This window comes from Oncorhynchus kisutch, unplaced genomic scaffold (assembly GCF_002021735.2).
Source record: "Oncorhynchus kisutch isolate 150728-3 unplaced genomic scaffold, Okis_V2 scaffold771, whole genome shotgun sequence".
NCBI classification, from domain to species: domain Eukaryota; kingdom Metazoa; phylum Chordata; class Actinopteri; order Salmoniformes; family Salmonidae; genus Oncorhynchus; species Oncorhynchus kisutch.
In genome coordinates this window covers 1,680-26,225 of record NW_022262716.1, presented here as the reverse complement: position 1 = coordinate 26,225, position 24,546 = coordinate 1,680, and the positions used below count along the sequence as shown (strand labels likewise).

General features: G+C 40.3%; 2 protein-coding genes across 2 annotated transcripts; both read right to left on the bottom strand.

Annotated features, from left to right (window-relative positions):
* Positions 1-1,409: 1,409 nt before the first annotated feature.
* LOC116361906 (zinc finger protein 239-like) lies at positions 1,410-5,460 on the bottom strand. Its single transcript, XM_031816285.1, has 3 exons — positions 5,312-5,460; positions 4,715-4,901; positions 1,410-2,434 (listed from the first exon to the last, which is right to left on the bottom strand). Exons 2-3 carry the CDS (start codon positions 4,881-4,883, stop codon positions 1,686-1,688), a joined length of 918 nt encoding a protein of 305 aa, XP_031672145.1. The 5' UTR covers positions 4,884-4,901; positions 5,312-5,460; the 3' UTR covers positions 1,410-1,685.
* An 8,020-nt stretch (positions 5,461-13,480) lies between these two features.
* Positions 13,481-19,502, bottom strand: LOC109883033 (zinc finger protein 883-like). Its single transcript, XM_020475094.2, has 3 exons — positions 19,333-19,502; positions 16,585-16,801; positions 13,481-16,135 (listed from the first exon to the last, which is right to left on the bottom strand). The coding sequence occupies exons 2-3, from the start codon at positions 16,781-16,783 to the stop codon at positions 14,547-14,549; spliced, it is 1,788 nt and encodes a 595-aa protein (XP_020330683.2). The 5' UTR covers positions 16,784-16,801; positions 19,333-19,502; the 3' UTR covers positions 13,481-14,546.
* Positions 19,503-24,546: the final 5,044 nt, after the last annotated feature.

Sequence of the window (24,546 nt, the reverse complement as noted above, 5' to 3'; positions counted from 1 at the left end):
CACCTCTTCTTTCCTAGTCTGACCTTGGAATCTTGGTCCTCCAACCTTCCTTTGGAGGGAGCCACCTCTTCTTTCCTAGTCTGACCTTGGAATCTTGGTCCTCCAACCTTCCTTTGGAGGGAGCCACCTCTTCTTTCCTAGTCTGACCTTGGAATCTTGGTCCTCCAACCTTCCTTTGGAGGGATTATAAATGCCGGCCCTTGGTCTCTGAATCCAAACCCTTCTGCCACACATCTACCAACATGTCTCTGATCTTACATTGAGCCTCAGCTCGACCCAGTGGAGAATCTATTGAATCATGTTTTATCACCCTTTTGGCTATTTGATCTAAGAGTTCACAGAATCATTACAAACCACACAGTTTGACCTTTTGTTCTGCCAGCAGCACAAACAATGACATCACTCTCATATAATGCGTTTATTTACCTTAACTTTATCAGGCAGGTCAATTAAAATACACATTCTTGACACCTTATTTCACAAAAAAATACAATTTCTATTAAAAATCTTCAACATAAAAGCCTGAATTTCAACATCAATAACTGATTCAAAAGATTCAATTTTAATCAATGGCCACCTTTTATTGTGCTAATAAGAAAATGCAATAAGTTACTTATGGAAAAAAATTGCTTCAAAGACAACTTTTTAGGACCAATATTGAAAAATACAATGTTGAAATATTGGGCTGCAGGCCCTGTCTGTAGGCCCCTGTCTGTAGGACCTGTCTGTAGGCCCTTGTCTGTAGGCCCCTGTCTGTAGGCCCCTGTCTGTAGGCCCCTGTCTGTAGGACCCTGTCTGTAGGCCCTGTCTGTAGGCCCTGTCTCCTCAGTTAAAGTGTGTTGGAAATAATTCATTAAGGTCTCTACTAACCAAATATGTTTCGTTTTTGAGAGGGACTGTGTCGTATACATCCAGCTGCACTTCGTGTCCCGCCCCCCTCCATTGTCCCCCGTCCAATGTATATGGAATACACCAGGGCCAGTAGAGAATTTAAAAACAACTTTACTTCCTGTCTCAGTTAAACCCAGGGTGGAAAACACAAATATGTTTTTAAAGGGGACTGTGTCATATATATCCAGCAGCACTTTGTTCTCCCACCATAGAGGTGGATAGAAGGCTCACAGGCAGTCCACCATAGAGGTGGATAGAAGGCTCACAGGCAGTCCACCATAGAGGTGGATAGAAGGCTCACAGGCAGTCCACCATAGAGGTGGATAGAAGGCTCACAGGCAGCGCCGTTGAGGGTTTTCAACACTTTAAAGTAGTCAACTGGGTGGGGACTTACTACTGATTGATTGATTGACTGAGGAAAAAACAAGCACCGAGTACAACCCAGTGGATAACATGTTTAAAGCGAAACTCACTTGTCTCTAACGTGGTCCCTTATGCGTTTAGGAAGGATCACAGAATTCCATCCAGGTCAGCAGGAGGGGTCAACCAGTGAATTATATGGAGCTGACCTTCCATAACTACAGCTGGCAGTAAATCACCAATCTTGGCTTTGTACACTATCAAAGTAAGTGGTGGTATGTACCTTCTGGAGTTGATTTTCTACCTTCCAATACACTTATAGAAGTAGAATAGACATTACTTTAAAAGATAGCCCTCAATGTTGCTGCCTATGCCCTGTCACAGAAGACAGCATTGCAAGGATAGGTGTTCCTTTACATTCCTATGGAGTTAGCTTATGTAGCCTCTTCCTTCACCTCTACCTCAACTTCTCGCTCTTCTGCCTTAATGTGTCTCTGTTCGCCCTCCTCCTCTTTGACAATCACATTGAGAGTACATGTAGGTTTCTCTCCAATGTGTCTTAACTGATGATTCCTTATGTTTGTTGCCCAACTGAAACTCTTCCCACAAAGTGTGCAGTGGTAAGGCTTCTCCCCTGTATGTACTCTTTGATGTTCCTTAAGTACTGAATAATAATTGAAGCTTTTCCCACATTGGGTACAGTGGTAAGGTTTCTCTCCACTATGTACTCTCTCGTGTCCCGTAAGTTTTACTTTCTCACTGAAACTCTTCCCACATTGTGAGCAGTGGTAAGGCTTGTGATTTTTCTGATGAGTCTTCAGGTTTCCTAACTGACTGAAACTCTTCCCACAAAGAGAGCAGTGGTAAGGCTTCTCCCCAGTATGTACTCTTTGATGGTCCTTAAGTCTTCCTGAATGATTGAAGCTCTTCTCACACTGGGAGCAGGGGTAAGGATTCTCTCCATTGTGCATACTCTGATGAGCCTTTAGCTTGCTTGGTGTCTGAAAACTCTTCCCACATTTACGGCAAAGGTAAGTCTTATTTATTTTGGGAGTTGGTTGGTATGATTTGAGGTGAGTTGGACAAATAAAACTGTCGCTAGAGCAGGGTTGGGGCTTCTGTCTGCGGTTTCCTGATGCTGTGGGACTGGGCTTGCTGTCTGAGTCTGGGTTGGAGCTCTTTCCTGTAAGAATATGAACACATATTGGGTAAGAACCAGAAAGAGGAACAAAGGATTTTGGGTTTAAAAAATGCAGGATTCAACATGAATTTGGTGGGATGTGAGCTGGAGTGTGTGTACATTAACAGAGCAATGAACAGACTTTACAAGGGGCTTGTTGCTTTGCATCACACACAGATACATTACAATGCATTGCACACTGGTGAGTTACTGGACAGTCATTTGTTTTGGCGCTCATCCTCCCACATTCAGAAGCCTGAGGGTTTATACTACAAAGCAGGATCAATGAGTTTAGCCAGTTAACTTGCCTAAATATTCAGAAATAACTTTAAGCTTGATATTGGCATGGTCTAATTGACTTTGAGTAAAGCCAGTGTGTCTATGTATGAGGATGACTCAACACTACACACGTCAGCTACCACAGCGTCTGAAATGACAGCAACACTTAACATAGAGCTGCAGTTAGTTTCAGAATAGGTGGCAAGGAATCAAAAACCAAAAGCATTGTATTTTGGGACAAATCATTCACTAAACCTCAACTAAATCTTGTAATGAATAGTGTGGAAATCGAGCAGGTTGAGGAGACTAAACTGCATGGAGTAACCCTGGATTGTAAACTGTCATGGTCAAAACACATTGATACAACAGTAGCTAAGATGGGGAGAAGTCTGTCCATAATAAAGCGCTGCTCTTCATTCTTAACAGCACTATCAACAAGACAGGTCCTACAGGCCCTAGTTTTGTCGCACCTGAATACTGTTCAGTCGCTGCTTGGCCTTTGGATGTACACAGAGAGTATTAATAATATGCATGTCAATCTCTCATAGCTCAAGTGGTATTGGCATGTTAAAAGCACTGAGCTGTCTGTTTAAACTACTGGCACACAGCTCGGACACTCATGCTAGAGGTCGACCGATTAATCGGAATGTTTTCCTAACAATCGGTAATCCGGCATTTTTGGATTACATTGCGCTCCACGAGGAGACTGCGTGGCAGGCTGACTACCTCTTATGCGAGTGCAGCAAGGAGCCAAGGTAAGGTGCTAGCTAGCATTAAACATATCTTATAAAACACAATCAATCTTAACATAATCACTATTATGTTGATATTACTGGGTTAACTAGCTTGTCCTGCGTTGCATATAATCGATGCGGTGCCTGGTAATTTATCATTGAATCACAGCCTACTTCTCCAAAAGTGTGATTTAACAAGTGCATTCGCGAAAAAAGCAATGTGTACCTAACCATAAACATCAACGCCTTTCTTAAAATCAAAACACAAGTATATATTTTTAAACCTACATATTTAGTTAATATTGCCTGCTAACATGAATTTCTTTTATCTAGGGAAATTGTGTCACTTCTCTTGCGTTCTGTGCAGCAGAGTCAGGGTATATGTAGCAGTTTGGGCTGCCTGGCTCGTTGCGAACTGTGTGAAGATAATTTCTTCCTAACAAAGACAGCCAACTTCGCCAAACGGGGGATGATTTAACAAAAGCGCATTTGCGAAAAAACACAATCGTTGCATGAATGTACCTAAGCATAAACCTCAATGCCTTTCTTAAAATCAATACACAGAAGTATATATTTTTAAACCTGCATATTTAGTTAAAAGAAATTCATGTTAGCAGGCAATATTAAACTAGGGAAATTGTGTCACTTCTCTTGCGTTCATTGCACAGAGTCAGGGTATATGCAACAGTTTGGGCCACCTGGCTCATTGCCAACTAATTTTACATAATTATGATATAACATTGAAGGTTGTGCAAAGTAACGGCAATATTTAGGCTTATGGATGCCACCCGTTAGATAAAATACGGAATGGTTCCGTATTTAACTGAAATAATTTTTAAAAGGATTTTTAAAAATACACGCTATTGAACAGCTGGGACTGTGACGCAACAATCATACACACATGTATTTTGTGTTGTAGATATGTGGTAGTGGAGTAGAGGCCCGAGGGCACACGCGTAATATGTTGTGAAATCTCTTATGAATGTATTGTAATGTTTTTAAAATGTATAACTGCCTTCATTTTGCTGGACCTCAGGAAGAGATCCATAATAAATACAAACTTGCCTAAATATTCAGAAATAACTTGAAGCTTGATATTGGCATGGTCTAATTTGACTCAACAACCCAAAACACACATACAAGTTTAGATTTCTTAATGTACCAGAAAAACAACTGTAATGTGGGGTTGTTTAGCAAAATTAGCTGGTTAACTCATTGATCCTGATTTGTATAGCGCTCTAAAACAAAGATGTTGTTAGCTTGAATTTACCGGAGTCACTGTTTTCTTCCTCCTTGATTTCTCTCTCCTCCTCCTCTTTCACAATCACATTGAGCTCCAGTGTTTGACTGCAGTCCTCCAGCTTCACTGACACCACCTCCGGACCCTGTTGTGAGCTCCTCTGGGCCGGATCACCACAGCCAGAACCCGGCTCAGACATGGTCGGCTGGAGGTGGATCTAAAAGAGGAGACCTCAACAAGTTCTGGGGGATTTTCACTAACGTTGATCGTGGGATAGTTCCAAAAATATGTAGGTATCTAAAATAGCTAACAACTCATCCCGTCCAACAGGGATTAACACAAACCAATTAGCCAATTAGTTTAGCAACGGTTGGTCAAGATAATTTAGCTAACTACCTAGCTAGTCGCCAGCTATCTTATTCCTCGCTAGACATTTTACCCACAATGCAATGATAGATGACTAAATATAAAATAAAAGACACACTTCAACTCTGACTGAATCTAGTTAGCTAGCTACACAAACGGGTTGGATTGGAGTGCTAGTTTGGATAACAACAAAGACAGGCCGCGGCAACCACTAACGATTCACGGAATGCGTTAGTGTACAGACCAAATTTACAAGCTCACATTTAAAATGTTAGCAGTAGGCTACTTGATACTGATTTCCTTTGGCTAAGTGTTTGGTTGATGAGATCCCGTGAGAGCGCAAGCAGAATCAATCATCCACCTGCATCTCGACATCAGCGTCTAGTCAGCAACAATAATGAAGTACTTCCGGGTCACGGAATTTCGGAAACTTTCAAAAATAAAAGTCCCCCCCATGTAATAGTAGAAAAGTGTCAATAACCCGTATTTAGTTGAGATATAGAAAAAAGTGTGTAAACGCTAGGGATAGGGGAAAAGTGTCTAAACGCTAGGGACAGGGGAAAAGTGTTAAACGCTAGGGATAGGGGAAAAGTGTGACACCCATCAGGCCCCCGAGCCCAGACCAGGTATATGAAATACATATTGGCTGATAGAGTGAAAACTATTCTAGGCGCTGCACTAGGGAATCCTCAGTAGGGTCTGTAGAATGTATATAAGGTATTATTTCATGGGAGACTCAATTATATGGCGTGTTGCTGGCCTTCTACTCCACCCAATCCATTGTACAAAACATTAGGAACACCTTCTCTTTCCATGACAAAAACTGGTTAAATAAATCCAGGTGAAATTTGACACGTCTAACCTTTATTTAACTAGGCAAGTCAGTTGAGAACAAATTCTTATTTTTCAATGATGGCCTACATAGACTGGTGAAATAAATCCAGGTGAAACCAGGTGAAAGCTATGAACCCTTATTGATGTCACTTGTTAAATCCACTTCAATCAGTGTAGATGAAGGGGAGGAGACAAGTTAAAGAAGAAATGTGATGCCTTGAGACATGGATTGTGTACAGAGCATTCGTAAAAGTATTCAGACCCCTTGACTTTTCCCACATCAATTTACACATAATACCCCATAATGACAAAGCAAAAACAGGTTTCTAGAAAATTTTGCACATTTATTAAAACTAAAAAACGTAAATAATACATTGACATAAGTATTCAGACCCTTTACTCAGTACTTTGTTGAAGCACCTTTGGCAGTGATTACAGCCTCAAGCCTTCTTGGGTAAGACGCTACAAGTTTGGCACACCTGTATTTGGGGAGTTTCTCACATTCTTCTCTGCCGATCCTCTCAATCTCTGTCAGGTTGGATGGGGAGCGTTGCTGCACAGCTATTTTCAGGTCTCTCCAGAGACAGGTCTCTCACAGAAAACCCAGAATTTCAAGGAACAGAACCAGAACTGACAACGAAAGGGATCTATACTGTTCCGGAACAGAACAGTGATTTTAAAAGTATGGGAACTGGTTAATAATGTTCTTTTACATTCCAGGCATCGATGGGGTTCAAGTCCGGGCTCTGGCAGGGCTACTCAAGGACATTCAAAGTCTTGTCCCGTTGCCACTCCTGCTTTGTCTCAGCTGTGTGCTTATGGTTGTTGACCTGTTGGAATGTGAACCTTCAACCCCGGACTGAAGTCCTGAGTGATCTGGAGCAGGTTTTCATTGGGATCTCTCTATACATTGCTCCGTTCATCTGTCCCTCGATCCTGACTAGTCTCCAGGTCCTTGCCGCTGACAAACATCCCCACAGCATGATGCTGCCACCACTATGCTTCACCGTAGGGATGCTGCCAGGTTTCTTCCAGACGTGACGATTGGCATTCAGGCCAAAGAGTTCAATCTTGGTTTCATCAGAGCAGAGAATCTTGTTTCTCATGGTCTGAGAGACATTTAGGTGCCAACTCCAAGCGGGCTGTCATGTGCCTTTTACTGATTGGTGTAGTGCAGCAGAGATAGTTGTCAGTTTGGCCGGGTGGCCAGCTCTAGGAAGAGTCTTGGTGGTTCCAAACTTCTTCCATTTAAGAATGATGAGGCCACTGTGTTCTTGGGGACCTTCAATGCTGCAGAAATGTTTTGGTACCCTTCCCCAGATGTATGTCTCGACAGAATCCTGTCTCGGAGCTCTGTGGACAATTCCTTCGAGCTCATGACTTGTTTTTTGCTCTCTGATGCACTGTCAACTGTGGGACCTTATATAGACAGGTGTTATCCTTTCCAAATCATGTCCAATCAATCAACAGGTGGACTCCAAGTTGTCGAAACATCTCAAGGATTAATATTTATGTAAATAAGCTATTTCTGTATTTTATTTTTAATACATTTGCAAAAATGTCTAAAAACCTATTCTCGCTTTGTCTTTATGCGGTATTGTGTGTAGATAAAGAATGCTCCATCACCCAAAGGACATCCAGCCAACTTCACACAACTGTGGGAAGCATTGGATTCAACATGGCTCAGCATCCCTATAGAATGCTTTCGACACCTTGTAGAGTCCATTCCCAGACAAATTGATGCTGTTCTGAGGGCAAAAGGGGGTGCAACTCAATATTAGGAAGGTGTTCCTAATGTTCTGTAGACTCAGTGTACATATGGTGTCATTTCATGGGGCACTGAATAATACAGTGTTGCTGGACTAATTATTATTATTTTAACATCATTTTAACATTATGCCCTATACAAAGCTGCAAAAAAAGTTTATCCCCGGGACTTTTATTTTGAAATCAAATTCCGAAAACCTGAAGTCTTAATGTGGATAGGATACAGCTAGTGTGTTGCTGCCATGACCCCCTAACCCTGCTGACTGTGTCTGGTCTGGATTAATGGAGCACTGCGATACATGCTTGTGATTGTCATATCAGCTGTTGTAGTTGTGCATGTTTTGGCCATCTGACAGATACATTTTAAAAAATTAGTCTGTGGCTGAAAATAGGGAGTTTTTGCCCAGTCCCAAGTATGGGTAACTGCATAGTTGTGCTGCGTTCTTTTTGAAGAATCTCAAATATAAGAAATATTTTGATTTGTTTAACACTTCTTTGGTTACTATATGATTCCATATGTGCTATTTCATAGTTTTGGTGTCTTCATTAGTATTATAAAATGTAGAAAATAGTAAAAATAAAGAAAAACCCTGGAATGAGTAGGTGTGTCCAAACTTTTGACTGGTATGGTATGTGTATGTATATATATATATATGTATATGTTTTTATTGTTGCCTGTTTTGCGTGTTATTTTGGCATTAATACGTGTCACATTTCAGTTTGCAAACAATGTAAAATAAATAAATAAAGCATTGAGTTAATAAAAGCCACATGCAAACTTGGTCTCTTTTTTTTTGCTTTCTTGAGTAAGGCAGCTCCAAAATGCAGGTGTTTCAGCCGAGCTCAGTGCCTTCTGTGGTGGTGGGACAACCAGCGGAAAATACGAAGCATAGGGGTCTGGTAATGTTCTCTAGTTGCTCCGTGATTGGCTCAGTGTTCTGTCACTCATGGGGACACTACGTCACCGCAAAATCTACTGGGTAGAGCTCGAAAATTTGATTTTGATCTAACTGTATTAAGCGTTGATCTAACTGTATTAAATGTTGATATAACTGTATTAAATGTTGATCTAACTGTATTAAATGTTGATCTAACTGTATTAAGCGTTGATCTAACTGTATTAAGCGTTGATCTAACTGTATTAAATGTTGATCTAACTGTATTAAGCGTTGATCTAACTGTATTAAATGTTGATCTAACTGTATTAAGCGTTGATCTAACTGTATTAAACGTTGATCTAACTGTATTAAACGTTGATCTAACTGTATTAAATGTTGATATAACTGTATTAAATGTTGATCTAACTGTATTAAATGTTGATCTAACTGTATTAAATGTTGATCTAACTGTATTAAGCGTTGATCTAACTGTATTAAGCGTTGATCTAACTGTATTAAGCGTTGATCTAACTGTATTAAATGTTGATCTAACTGTATTAAACGTTGATCTAACTGTATTAAACGAGCACCACTCTTTATTCATCACAGACATTCACCAGAGTACCGTCTTCTCTGGGCAGATGAACGAGTAGAGGAGAGACTGTGTGTAAAGTAGATCATCCTACACAGGCCTGCAGTGTGATGTTATATTATTCCAACAATTAATGTCTGGCATCTTTTATTCTTGTGATTTATCATCACCATGATACAATACTGACTTTTCATGGATAAAGACAATCTACCAACATCATCCACCTTTAATGAAGAAGAAGATTACAGTTTGTTAGCATTTATTATTTAATTAATGGATACTTAACAATATTCTAAACCAGTAGTTGGAACCAGTTCAGGGAACAGAAAAGAAAAACGGAATTTCAAGGAACAGAACCAGAACTGACAACGAAAGGGATCTATACTGTTCCGGAACAGAGCAATATTCTAAACCAGGGGTTGGAACCAGTTCAGGGAACAGAAAAGAAAACCGGAATTTCAAGGAACAGAACCAGAACTGACAACGAAAGGGATCTATACTGTTCTGGAACAGAACAATATTCTAAACCAGGGGTTGGAACCAGTTCAGGGAACAGAAAAGAAAACCGGAATTTCAAGGAACAGAACCAGAACTGACAACAAAAGGGATCTATACTGTTCCGGAACAGAACAGTGATTTTAAAAGTATGGGAACTGGTTAATAATGTTCTTTTACATTCCAGGCATTTTATTTCAGTCCCTATACACTCAGAAACGTATCCCAGTGTCTGCCTGCTGAAAATATTTGCCAGTGTGTGTAGGCTACATTCCCCCTCCCCTCCCACCGAAGCATGCATAGACTACTGTAGCTACTGACATTACAGGCGTGATTCAGACATTACGGAGAGAGAGGTTTAATTAGAGAACATTGATGAACTATTTCAATGCTAGTTAAGGATACTATAGTTATCACTTTTCACATTGGATTCATTAACTATGAAAAAGGTAAGATTTTATTTGAATTCTGGTGCTGTTCTGCACACACAAGCTTGTTAGCTAGATAGCTTGTTAGCTAGATAGCTTGTTAGCTAGCTCTGGTCTACCTTTCCAAAACTCTAGGAGGCATTATCTGTACTGTAATAGAACTGAGAGTCATGATTAAGGGATAGTTCTGGTCCAAAGTTAGTTAGAGTCAACTCTCTGAAGTTCAAAGACATTCAAAGTTTCATCATAGAAGCCGCTCCTCCGTAGGTATACCTCATAACAAATAATACGTGTCATAACAGATAATACGTGTCATAACAGATAATACGTGTCATAACAGATAATACATGTCATAACAGATAATACGTGTCATAACAGATAATACCTGTCATAACAGATAATACGTGTCATAACAGATAATACGTGTCATAACAGATAATACGTGTCATAACAGATAATACGTGTCATAACAGATATTACGTGTCATAACAGATAATACGTGTCATAACAGATAATACGTGTCATAACAGATATTACGTGTCATAACAGATAATACGTGTCATAACAACAAGATGCCCAGCGAGTCATGGTTCGAACCGGTTCAGAACTTTACTTTGCTGGAATGGAACAAAAAAAACAATAACGGTTCTGTTCAGAACAAAATAATTGGAAAATACTTTCAGGTTCCAAACCCTGAAAGGAACACCGGTTCCATCCAGATCATGACATAACAATACATTTTATGTCAATTACAAACCAGCCCTTCTACTGAGTTTAATCAGGTATAAAAAAATATCCACAACTGAATTGGGCCCATGGTCAAATGCAGTGCACTACAGAATAGGGCCCATAGTCAAATGTAGTGCACTACAGAATAGGGCCCATAGTCAAATGTAGTGCACTACAGAATAGGGCCCATAGTCGAAAGTAGTGCACTACAGGGTGAATAGCGCGCCATTTGGGACATTCAGCCCCCAGTATATACTATATCGACTCAGCCCCAGTATATAATATATATAGACTCGGCCCCCAGTATATACTATATATAGACTCAGTCCCAGTATATACTATATATAGACTCGGCCCCCAGTATATACTATATATAGACTCAGTCCCAGTATATACTATATATAGACTCAGCCCCCAGTATATACTATATATAGACTCAGTCCCAGTATATACTATATATAGACTCAGCCCCCAGTATATACTATATATAGACTCAGCCCCAGTATATACTATATATAGACTCAGCCCCCAGTATATACTATATATAGACTCAGCCCCTAGTATATACTATATATAGACTCAGCCCCCAGTATATACTATATATAGACTCAGCCCCCAGTATATACTATATATAGACTCAGCCCCCAGTATATACTATATATAGACTCAGCCCCCAGTATATACTATATACAGACTCAGCCCCAGTATTCAGGCCTCTATAGACTCAGCCCCAGTATATACTATATATAGACACAGCCCCCAGTATATACTATATACAGACTCAGCCCCCAGTATATACTATATACAGACTCAGCCCCAGTATATACTATATACAGACTCAGCCCCAGTATATACTATATATAGACTCAGCCCCCAGTATATACTATATACAGACTCAGCCCCCAGTATATACTATATATAGACTCAGCCCCCAGTATATACTATATATAGACTCAGCCCCCAGTATATACTATATATAGACTCAGCCCCCAGTATATACTATATACAGACTCAGCCCCAGTATATACTATATACAGACTCAGCCCCCAGTATATACTATATACAGACTCAGCCCCCAGTATATACTATATACAGACTCAGCCCCAGTATATACTATATGTAGACTCAGCCCCCAGTATATACTATATATAGACTCAGCCCCCAGTATATACTATATATAGACTCGGCCCCCAGTATATACTATATACAGACTCAGCCCCCAGTATATACTATATATAGACTCAGCCCCCAGTATATACTATATACAGACTCAGCCCCAGTATTCAGGCCTCTAGACTCAGCCCCAGTATATACTATATATAGACACAGCCCCCAGTATATACTATATACAGACTCAGCCCCCAGTATATACTATATACAGACTCAGCCCCAGTATATACTATATACAGACTCAGCCCCAGTATATACTATATATAGACTCAGCCCCCAGTATATACTATATACAGACTCAGCCCCCAGTATATACTATATATAGACTCAGCCCCCAGTATATACTATATATAGACTCAGCCCCCAGTATATACTATATATAGACTCAGCCCCCAGTATATACTATATACAGACTCAGCCCCAGTATATACTATATACAGACTCAGCCCCCAGTATATACTATATACAGACTCAGCCCCAGTATATACTATATGTAGACTCAGCCCCCAGTATATACTATATATAGACTCAGCCCCCAGTATATACTATATATAGACTCAGCCCCAGTATATACTATATATAGACTCAGCCCCCAGTATATACTATATACAGACTCAGCCCCAGTATATACTATATATAGACTCAGCCCCCAGTATATACTATATATAGACTCGGCCCCCAGTATATACTATATACAGACTCAGCCCCCAGTATATACTATATATAGACTCAGCCCCAGTATATACTATATACAGACTCAGCCCCCAGTATATACTATATACAGACTCAGCCCCCAGTATATACTATATACAGACTCAGCCCCAGTATATACTATATGTAGACTCAGCCCCCAGTATATACTATATATAGACTCAGCCCCCAGTATATACTATATATAGACTCGGCCCCCAGTATATACTATATACAGACTCAGCCCCCAGTATATACTATATATAGACTCAGCCCCCAGTATATACTATATACAGACTCAGCCCCAGTATTCAGGCCTCTAGACTCAGCCCCAGTATATACTATATATAGACACAGCCCCCAGTATATACTATATACAGACTCAGCCCCCAGTATATACTATATACAGACTCAGCCCCAGTATATACTATATACAGACTCAGCCCCAGTATATACTATATATAGACTCAGCCCCCAGTATATACTATATACAGACTCAGCCCCCAGTATATACTATATATAGACTCAGCCCCCAGTATATACTATATATAGACTCAGCCCCCAGTATATACTATATATAGACTCAGCCCCCAGTATATACTATATACAGACTCAGCCCCAGTATATACTATATACAGACTCAGCCCCCAGTATATACTATATACAGACTCAGCCCCAGTATATACTATATGTAGACTCAGCCCCCAGTATATACTATATATAGACTCAGCCCCCAGTATATACTATATATAGACTCAGCCCCAGTATATACTATATATAGACTCAGCCCCCAGTATATACTATATACAGACTCAGCCCCAGTATATACTATATATAGACTCAGCCCCCAGTATATACTATATATAGACTCGGCCCCCAGTATATACTATATACAGACTCAGCCCCCAGTATATACTATATATAGACTCAGCCCCAGTATTCAGCTCAAGTCAAATATAGATTATGCTACTGTCAACTGTTTTACATTTAAATGTTAGTCGTGTACATGGGCATACGTACCTTTAAAAGGGACATTTCAAAAACATTCTACTACATATTCAGAACCTCAAGCACCAACCCAACATCAGCAGATGTGAAAATGGAGCGTTTCTCTGTTTGGTAGTAGATAGAGGAAGATACGTTTGTAGTGGTTACCGATGTAGTGTGACACCTGCTCGTCCAACATCTCATTCCAAAAATCATGGTCAAATGTAGTGCACTATATCCAGGTCGTATAATTCCATCCAGGTCAGGAGGAGGTCAGGAGGAGGAGTCAACCAATTAATTTATAGTCCTGAGATAACATTCCATAACTGCAGGTAGCAGTAAATCACCAACCTTGGCTTTGTACCTGTTCAGACTGTACACACTGCAGTACATTAGGTGGTATCCTGTTCAGACTGTACACACTGCAGTACATTAGGAGGAGGGATCTTGTTCAGACTATACACACTGTAGCACATTAGGAGGTGGTATCCTGTTCAGAAACAATTCATTAAATAAATTATGCTTGGGTCAAGGCCAGGAACACAGGCTTTGACCCGGACTGGCAACCTGGTTTACAATGAGACACGTATTGTTAACGTAAACCAGGCTTTAGGCCTGGGAATAGCACTATTACAGCAACCACTATAGTTGTTAACGATCTTGTCTCGATCTCATCTAAATACGGATGACACTATTACGTTATGGAATTACCCCGACTGCTGACCTGGCTGTGACAAGGCTACAGTCTGGTTTTACAGTTGTGCAGGAAAAACCCTTACTGATTTTTAAAACTCAAATGGTGCTGCCCATGACCATGCCGTCACGGAAGATGCCATTGCAAGGATAGGTGTGAATTTCAATAACTATAGAGTTGCTTATGTATTCTCACTTCACCTTTATTTCACGTCACTCTCCTCTCCCTCAACTTATTTCTTTTCTTCCTCCTCCTCCTCCTCCTCCTTGACAATCACATTGAAAGCACAGGCAGGCTTCCCTCCAATGTGTATTTTCTCATGACTTTTAAGACTTCTTAGCTGAGTGAAACCCCCCCCACAATGAGAGCAGTGGTAAAGCTTCTCGCCTGTATGTACTCTCTGATGTTTCTTAAGGTTTCCTGGCTGACTGAAACTCTTACCGCAAAGAGAGCAGTGGTAAGGCTTCTCCCCTGTATGTATTCTCTGATGTTTCTTAAGGTTTCCTGGCTGACTGAAACTCTTACCACATAGAGAGCAGTGGTAAGGCTTCTCCCCTGTATGTATTCTCTGGTGTTCCTTAAGGCTTCCTGAATAATTAAAGCTCTTCTCACATTGGGTGCAGTGATAAGGCTTCTTTCCACTATGTACTTTGCCATGTCTCTTAAGATTTACCTTCTCACTGAAACCCCTCCCACATTGGGAGCAGTGGTAAGGTTTCTCTCCTGTGTGTACTCTTTGATGATTCTTTAGATTACTTGAGGAACGGAAACTCTTCCCACATTGATGACATGGGTAACGACCACGATCAGGCAGTCTTGGTGTATCTGGGTCAACTACACTACTATTGTCGTCCTCTTCCTCAACTTCTCGCTTTTCCTCCTCTTTGATTTCCCTCTCAACCTCCTCCTCTTTGACAATCACATTTAACGCACAAACAGGCTTCCCTCCATTGTGTATTATCTGATGACTTTTAAGACGTAGTAGCTGAGTGAATCCCTCCCCACACTCAGAGCAGTGGTAAGGCTTTTCTCCAATGTGTACTTTTTGATGATTCTGTAGATTACTTGAGGAACGGAAACTCTTCCCACATTGATGGCAGGGGTAAAGACTACAACCAGGTAATGTTGATGTATCTGGGTCAACTATACCACTATTGTCCTCCTCTTCCTCAACTTCTCGCTTTTCCTCCTCTTTGATTTCCCTCTCAACCTCCTCCTCTTTGACAATCACATTTAAAACACAGACAGGCTTCCCTCCAATGTGTATCCTCTGATGACGTTTAAGACGCCTGAGCTGAGTGAATCCCTCGCCACACTGAGAACAGTGGTAAGGCTTCTCTCCACTGTGTGATCTCTGGTGACTCTTTAGGTCTCCTGCGAAACGAAAATTCTTTCCACACTGTGAGCAGTGGTAAGGTTTCTCCCCTGTATGAATTCTCTGGTGTTTCTTAAGGCTTCCTGGCTGACTGAAATGCTTCCTACAAAGAGCACAGTGGTAAGGTTTCTCCCCTGTATGTACTCTTTGGTGTTCCTTAAGGCTTCCAGAATGATTGAAGCTCTTCCCACATTGGGTGCAGTGGTAAGGCTTCTCTCCACTATGTACTCTCTCGTGTCTCTTAAGGTTTACTTTCTCACTGAAACTCTTCCCACATGCAGAGCAGTGGAAAGGTTTTTCTCCAGTGTGTACTCTTTGATGATTCTTTAGAATAGTTGAGGAACTGAAACTCTTCTCACATTGAGGGCACGAATAACTCCCACTACCAGGCAGTCTTGATGCTGTGGAACTGGGCTTGTTGACTGAGTCTGGGTTGGGGATCTCTCCTGTAAGAATATGAACATATATATGGTCAGAAACTGACAAAGAAACAAAGGCTTTAAGCTTACCAATGCAGGATTCAACATTAATTTGGATTAAAGGAGTATTGAGATGAATACTTTGCAAGGGGCTTGTTGCATAGCATCGCACATAGATAATGGCATTGTGAAATTACAATGCATTGCCAAATGGTCGGTAGACACTCGCCTTCCCTCTTACACATACAGAAGCCTGAGGGGTATAATACAAATAATCAATGAGTTAGCCAGCTAACTTGCCGAAATATTCAGAAATATATATATTTTTGGAAAGATTAACTTGAAATTGGCATGCTCTAATTGACTTAACAACCAAAAACATATCTAAGTTTACATTTCTTAATAAACCAGAAAATCAATAGCTATTTTGGGTTGTTCAACTCTCTAAACCAAAGATGATTTTAGCCTGAATTTACCTGAGTCAACAGAGGCCCTGTCCTCCTCTCTCTCTTCCTCCTCCCCCTCATTGATTTCTCTCTCCTCCTCCTCCTCTTTGACAATCACATTGAGTTCCAGTGTTTGACTGCAGTCCCCCAGCTTCACTAATAGCATCTCTGGAGCCCGCTGTGAGCTTCTCTGGGCTGGAACACCACAACCAGAACCTGGTTCAGACATGGTAGGCTAGAGGTGGATCTAAAAGAAGAGAAGACCGAAAGAGTTCAGGGTGATTTTCACAAACCTCGATCGTGGTATGGCTCCAGAAAAGACAGCAAAAATGTATCTAAGCTAGCTAACCACACATCCCGTCCAGCAGAAAACCTTTTTCCATAAAATAAACATAGGATTGACGGCAACAGCAAGTCAGATTAGGCCATAACTGAAGAAACACACTGGCTGTTGGGTACAAGCATATTCAGTTCAAATTCATTACTAATATATGATACATACAGTGATTGAAATGACCACCCCATCCTCAGTAGCCTATTCAAACATCACCCTATAAGCAACACAAGCATATTCAGTTCAAATTCATTACTAATATATGATACATACAGTGATTGAAATGACCACCCCATCCTCAGTAGCCTATTCAAACATCACCCTATAAGAAACACAAGCATATTCAGTTCAAATTCATTACTAATATATGATACATACAGTGATTGAAATGACCACTCCATCCTCAGTAGCCTATTCAAACATTCGCCTATAGGCTATTAGGCAACACAAGAATTTTCATGTGTTAGGAATTGCCCCTAATTATAGGTAACAGAGTGATGTAGACACAGAGATGTCACTTTAAAATGTATGAAAAACCAATGAATACAAAGTTAAACAAACCATACAACTCCAAGCACAAGGACTAATTTGAACAATTTCCACAGAAAATTCTGCAAAGTTTGGTAACAAGGACAGCACCAAACAGCAAAAACTGTCAATCTGCACTGTGTTTGTATAATTTTCAGTGGAAATTGTTAAAAGTTGTTTAGAATTGTTTTTTTGTGTGTATTTTACCCCCTTTTTCTCCCCAATTTCAAGATATACAATTGCGATTCAATTACGAAAAAAGAGACGCTCCTGGGGGTGTAAACTCAGTGGACTTGGAGACTAGAAGTGTTCCTGGGGGTGTAAACTCAGTGGACTTGGAAACTACAAGTGTTCCTGGGGGTGTAAACTCAGTGGATTTGGAGACTAGAAGTGTTCCTGGGGGTGTAAACTCAGTGGACTTGGAAACTAGAAGTGTTCCTGGGGGTGTAAACTCAGTGGACTTGGAAACTACAAGTGTTCCTGGGGGTGTAAACTCAGTGGACTTGGAAACTACAAGTGTTCCTGGGGGTGTAGACTCAGTGGATTTGGAAACTAGAAGTGTTCCTGGGTAGAATGGACCTGTTACTGCAGCACAACATACAGATAATTGTGTAAGGTGCAATAAATGATAGGAGGACACACATTGTTGACCATTTAGACTTGAAAAAAATAAAATAATAATAACAATATTTTATAACAATATTTTAGTTATTCTTTGTATGATAACTAGTATAAAATATATTGATAATTGTGGACAATAATTAACAGGTCTACACACAGAACACATTGTTGAGCATTTAGTCTGGAAAAAATAAACAAATAAATCACATAATATCTTATAGAAATACTTTTATTTACAAAGTATACCCAGAGGAAGAGGAAGAGAGAGGCCCAACGCGGCTGCAAATCTGTCTCCCTCCAATAGGTGGCGTTTTTCTTGTTGTTTTGCCCACCAAGCAGGGAGTTTTTGTATGGAGGTCAATAAGTGTGTCAATTTTGGTCAACAAAAAAAGTAATGGCTTATTTCCTACACAAGGTTTACTTGATCGAATAGAAGTTGTGTCATCCTTAAGTCGTTACGAATGTACTGATATAAGTAGGACACGTGACATGCGTGGGGGGGGGGGGGGGACAAACTACCTGCCCTCCAGGGCACGTCCCCCACCCGATGTCACAGGAAGGCCAAAAAGATCATCAAGGACGACAACCACCCAAGCCACTGCCTGTTCACCCCGCTACCATCCAGAAGGCATGTTTAATATTTAATATAACACACATACATTATTTATTCATTTCGGTTGCGAAGTTTGTTCTATATAAAGTATTTGACAGGATTTTGGTGGCTCGTGTTGACCAGTAGTGTCTGTCACAGGAAGTATTTGACTCTAGGCACAAAAAAGAGGAAATTAGAGAGGAGGGGGGGGGGGATTTCGGCAGGCAAGAAAATTAAGAATAACGTTAGTTTTGAAACGTTTAGTCGTGCTAATTTTGCGAGCTGGTTACCTAAGTAGCTAAACCAAATATGTGTTTTATTTATTTAACTAGGAAAATCAGTTAACAACAAATTCTTATTTACAACGACGGCCTACCAAAACGCCTGTGGCTAAACAATGAGCAACCGGTTAGCTAATTCCTCGGTACAGTCATTTTATTGAAGGCGAGTCGGCAGCTGGCTAACTATGAAATAAAAGTCACACTTCAACCGTGACCCTGAAATAAAGTTAGCATGTTAGCTAGCTAGCTGCACAAACGGGTTGGACGGGAGATGTGTTGCTAACAGGCTAACAGCTAACTAGCTGGGGGAACAACAAAAGCAGGCCGCGGAAACCAGTGCGGTTTCATCCTGGAATGCGTTGGTTTACAGACCGTGTTACAAGCATCATTAAAACAAATAATAATCATTAGCAATAGGTTACCTGGAACTGATTTCCTGTAGCTAATTGTTTGGCTGAAAAGAACTTGAGGAAATGGTGAGGTCTCGTAGAGCAGCGGGAAAAATGTATCCACTTTCCGAGTGAGTTTGGTCTGGATTATGAGATGCTGCAGGAAATGTTCGTGAGCGTCGTATCAGCGTAGTCATTGTGCATGTTTTACAGGCCTCCGACGGAAAGAAGTCAGGCAAAAAAAACGAAAATAGATATTTCAACCAAAACAAGACAGCTGTCATTACATTATATCTGCAGTGTGATGTTATATTATTACAACAGTGTACAGCATTTGTTATCCTTTATTATCCTCATGTCACTATCAAATCCATTGTATGGGTCACAGATGGTTAGCAGATGTTAATGCGAGTGTAGCGAAAGGCTTGTCTTCTAGTTCCGACAGTGCAGTAATACCTAACAAGTAATCTAACAATTCCACAACAACTACCCAATACACACAAATCTAAAGGGATGAAATAAGAATATGTACATATATATGGATGAGTTGACCGAGAGGCATAGGCACGATGCAATACATTGTATAACATACAAACACACAATTACACATGAGATGAGTAAAATAAGATATGTAAACATTAAAGTGGCATTATTTAAAGCGACTATACTGACATCAATAAAGACAATCTACCAACACAATACAGGATTTCGCGACATTCTTTTCTGATTCCTACTTCCAGAAATGCTTGATTTTGTGGAAGCTTTTCAGAAATTCTGTGATACAATTTTTCAATGTTTTTTTTCTCACGTTAATTTCATATAAAGCAATAAAGTCATATGTGATCAGTTTTATATAGATTATAAGCAGAATACATAATACTAAAACAATTAGAAACGTTTAAAGTTGCTCAAATTTTCCTGAACAAACAGCTCGTTTTCTGAACAACAAAAAAATGGGATGGAAGCTAGCTCCAACATAAGAAAAGTGCATTCCCCCATAAAAAAAAAAAGATTAAACTAGGACAAAATAAACACCTGGGGTCCAATCTGCAATTAAGACATATCTCAAGTTCATCTTCCATGAGAACAATTAGATACAAAGGTGTTACGGATACAGTTATCCTGTGTGTGTGTGTATCCTGTGTGTGTGTGTTTCTTTTCTCTCCTTCTCCCCTCACAGGTGAGAATCATCACTCCCCAATCAGTCAACAATCAATCATCAATCAGAAGACACACCTCCTCCTATTTCCTACCCTATCACAGTTCCTTCCCCATGGTTTAAAAACCCCATCATTTGTTTGCTCTAGAGCTAGCTCAATCTCTCTATAAATGCCATGTATGTAGATCTCTGTGTTTCACTCTCTCTTTGTCTTAAACCTCTCTTTTGTTTGAGCACCTCCATAGCACTTTGTCATCACCTGTGAGTATTGTTTTGGTTATGGTGTTTGTTTGTTGCTGGTGGGAAAAGGGGGAAACCAAGACAAGTCGCCCATGGGCATACACTACCCGTAGGTGAACTTTGTTAAATACACTAGTTAGAACTGGGCGGACCACCCACTGTATTTTTGGTTAGTTAGTTAGCTGTTGTTAAAGTAGGCTAGTCTAGCTTAGGGGTGTTTTTGTATATTTATTGTTTCTTTCCTTGGGTCCAGCTCAGCCCCTTTTCCTGCTCCCCCCATTACCGTGTGTTTATAAATAAACTTTAAGTTTGACGGTAGATTTCAGTTGTCCTGGTTATTTCGTTCACACTTTTACTTTGTCACAATTATAATTTGCATGAGTTATGTTACGGGTCTCATTACCATCCCCCCCTAGACTGTCGGGCCAAAAGGGATTCGTAACATAAGGGCTTGGAGATCATTGTCTTGTTGGAAGACAGATCTCCGTCCCAGTCTCAGGTCTTTTGCAGACTCCATCAGGTTTTCTTCCAGAATGGTCCTGCATTTGGCTCCATCCATCTTCCCATCAATTTTAACCATCTTCCCTGTCCCTGCTGAAGAAAAGCAGGCCCAAACCATGATGCTGCCACCACCATGTGATCTCAAAGCCCTTTGTATCTAATTGTTCGCATGGAAGATGAACTTGAGATATGTCTTAATTGCAGATTGGACCCCAGGTGTTTATTTTGTCCTAGTTTAATCTTTTTTTTTTATGGGGGAATGCACTTTTCTTATGTTGGAGCTAGCTTCCATCCCATTTTTTTGTTCAGGAAAAGAGCTGTTTGTTCAGGAAAAGAGCTGTTTGTTCAGGAAAAGAGCTGTTTGTTCAGGAAAAGAGCTGTTTGTTCAGGAAAATTTGAGCACTTTAAACGTTTCTAATTGTTTTAGTACCTGAGACTGGGACGGAGATTTGTCTTCCAACAAGACAATGATCCAAAACATAAAGCAAAATCTACAATGGAATGGTTCAAAAATAAACATATCCAGGTGTTAGAATGGCCAAGTCAAAGTCCAGACCTGAATCCAATCGAGAATCTGGAAAGAACTGAAAACTGCTGTTCGCAAATGCTCTCCATCCAACCTCACTGAGCTCGAGCTGTTTTGCAAGGAGGAATGGGAAAAAATGTCAGTCTCTCGATGTGCAAAACTGATAGAGACATACCCCAAGCGACTTACAGCTGTAATCGCAGCAAAAGGTGGCGCTACAAAGTATTAACTTAAGGGGGCTGAATAATTTTGCACGCCCAATTTTTCAGTTTTTGATTTGTTAAAAAAGTTTGAAATATCCAATAAATGTCGTTCCACTTCATGATTGTGTCCCACTTGTTGTTGAATCTTCACAAAAAAATAGTTTTATATCTTTATGTTTGAAGCCTGAAATGTGGCAAAAGGTCGCAAAGTTCAAGGGGGCCGAATACTTTCGTAAGGCACTGTATGCTCTAAAATTAATTCACTGTACATCATTCACAACACCGTAGGCTACTTCAAAATAACACTGTACATCATTCACAACACTGTAGGCTACTTCAAAATAACACTCTCCATAACCCAAGATCTAAGACTTGAAGAATTATATATTTCTTAAACTCATGTTGAGAAATGTGAAAAGAGGGTGAGCACAAATATAGAATACTGCCATTATGACTGCGTTTACACAGGCAGCCCAATTGAGGGTTTTTCTCTCCATTCATTGGTCTTTTTTTGACCAATCACATGACATTTTTTCACATCAGATCTTGGCTGCCTGTGTAAACTCAGCCTATAATCCTAAATTGAATCTGTTTTTTGATCTAACTTCATAAAACGAGCACCACACTTTATTTATCACAAATATTCTCCGGTGTAGCCTCTTCTCTGGGAAGCTGAACAAGTAGAGCAGAGATTGTGTGTAAAGTAGATAATCCACTTTCCATTCATCACAAACATTCACCAGAGTAGCCTCTTATATTTAAGCCAGAGGGGGTGTGGTATATGGCCAATATACCACTGCTAAGGGCTGTTCTTAGGCACGACTGAAAGCGGACTGCCTGGATACAGTCCTTAGCGGAGGTGTATTGGCCATATACCACAAACCCCCGAGGTGCCTTATTGCTGTTATAAACTGGTTACCAATGTAATTAGAGCAGTAAAAATACATGTTTTGTCATACTGTCTGATATACCAACGGCTGACAGCCAATCAGCATTCAGGGCTCAAACCAGACAGTTTATAATATTCCAACAATGCAGTGTCTGGCATCTTTTAGTCTTGTGATTTATCATCACCGTGATAAAATACTGACTTTTCATGGATAAAGACAATCTACCAACATCATCCACCTTCAATGAAGAAGAAGATTACAGTTTGTTAGCATTTATTATTTAATTAATGGATACTTTACAATATTCTAAACCAGTAGTTGGAACCAGTTCAGGGAACAGAAAAGAAAAACGGAATTTCAAGGAACAGAACCAGAACTGTCAACGAAAGGGATCTATACTGTTCCGGAACAGAACAATATTCTAAAAAACACTGGTTCCATCCAGATTATGACATAACATTTTATGTCAATACAAACCAGCCCTTCTACTGAGTTTAATCAGGTATAAAACATATCCACAACTGAATTCTACTGGAGACTATGAGAGATAGATGGAATAGAACCCCATTTGGGACATTGAGCCCCAGTATATACTATATATAGATTCAGCCCCAGTATATGCTATATATAGACTCAGCCCCAGTATATACTATATATATAGACTCATCCCCTAGTATATACTATATATATAGACTCATCCCCCGTATATACTATAAACAGACTCAGCCCCCAGTATATACTATAAACAGACTCAGCCCCAGTATATACTATAAACAGACTCAGCCCCAGTATATACTATAAACAGACTCAGCCCCAGTAAACAGTCCTATATAGACTCAGCCCCAGTAAACAGGCCTATATAGACTCAGCCCCAGTAAACAGTCCTATATAGACTCAGCCCCAGTATATACTATAAACAGACTCAGCCCCAGTAAACAGTCCTATATAGACTCAGCCCCAGTAAACAGGCCTATATAGACTCAGCCCCAGTAAACAGTCCTATATAGACTCAGCCCCAGTAAACAGTCCTATATAGACTCAGCCCCAGTATACAGGCCTATATAGACTCAGCCCCAGTATATACTATATATAGACTCAGCCCCAGTATATATTATATATATAGACTCAGCCCCAGTATATACTATAAACAGACTCAGCCCCAGTAAACAGTCCTATATAGACTCAGCCCCAGTAAACAGGCCTATATAGACTCAGCCCCAGTAAACAGTCCTATATAGACTCAGCCCCAGTAAACAGTCCTATATAGACTCAGCCCCAGTATACAGGCCTATATAGACTCAGCCACAGTATACAGGCCTATTTGTGAACTTCCAATATACTCATAGAAGTAAAAGAAGATGAAGATAGCCCTAAATGATGCTGTCCATGACCATGTTGTCACAAAATACACAATTTCTAGGATAGGTGTGAATATCAATACCTACAGTTAGCTTATGTATCCTCACTTCACGTTTATTTCACATCACTCTCCTCTCCCTCAACTTCTCTCTCTTCTTGGACAATCACATTGAAAGCACAGGCAGGCTTCCCTCCAATGGATATTCTCTCATGACTTTTTAGACTTCTTAGCTGAGTGAATCCCTCGCCACACTGAGAGCAGTGGTAAGGCTTCTCTCCACTGTGTGATCTCTGATGATTCTTTAGGTCTCCAGCAAACGGAAATTATTTCCGCACAGTGAGCAGTGGAAAGGTTTCTCCCCTGTATGA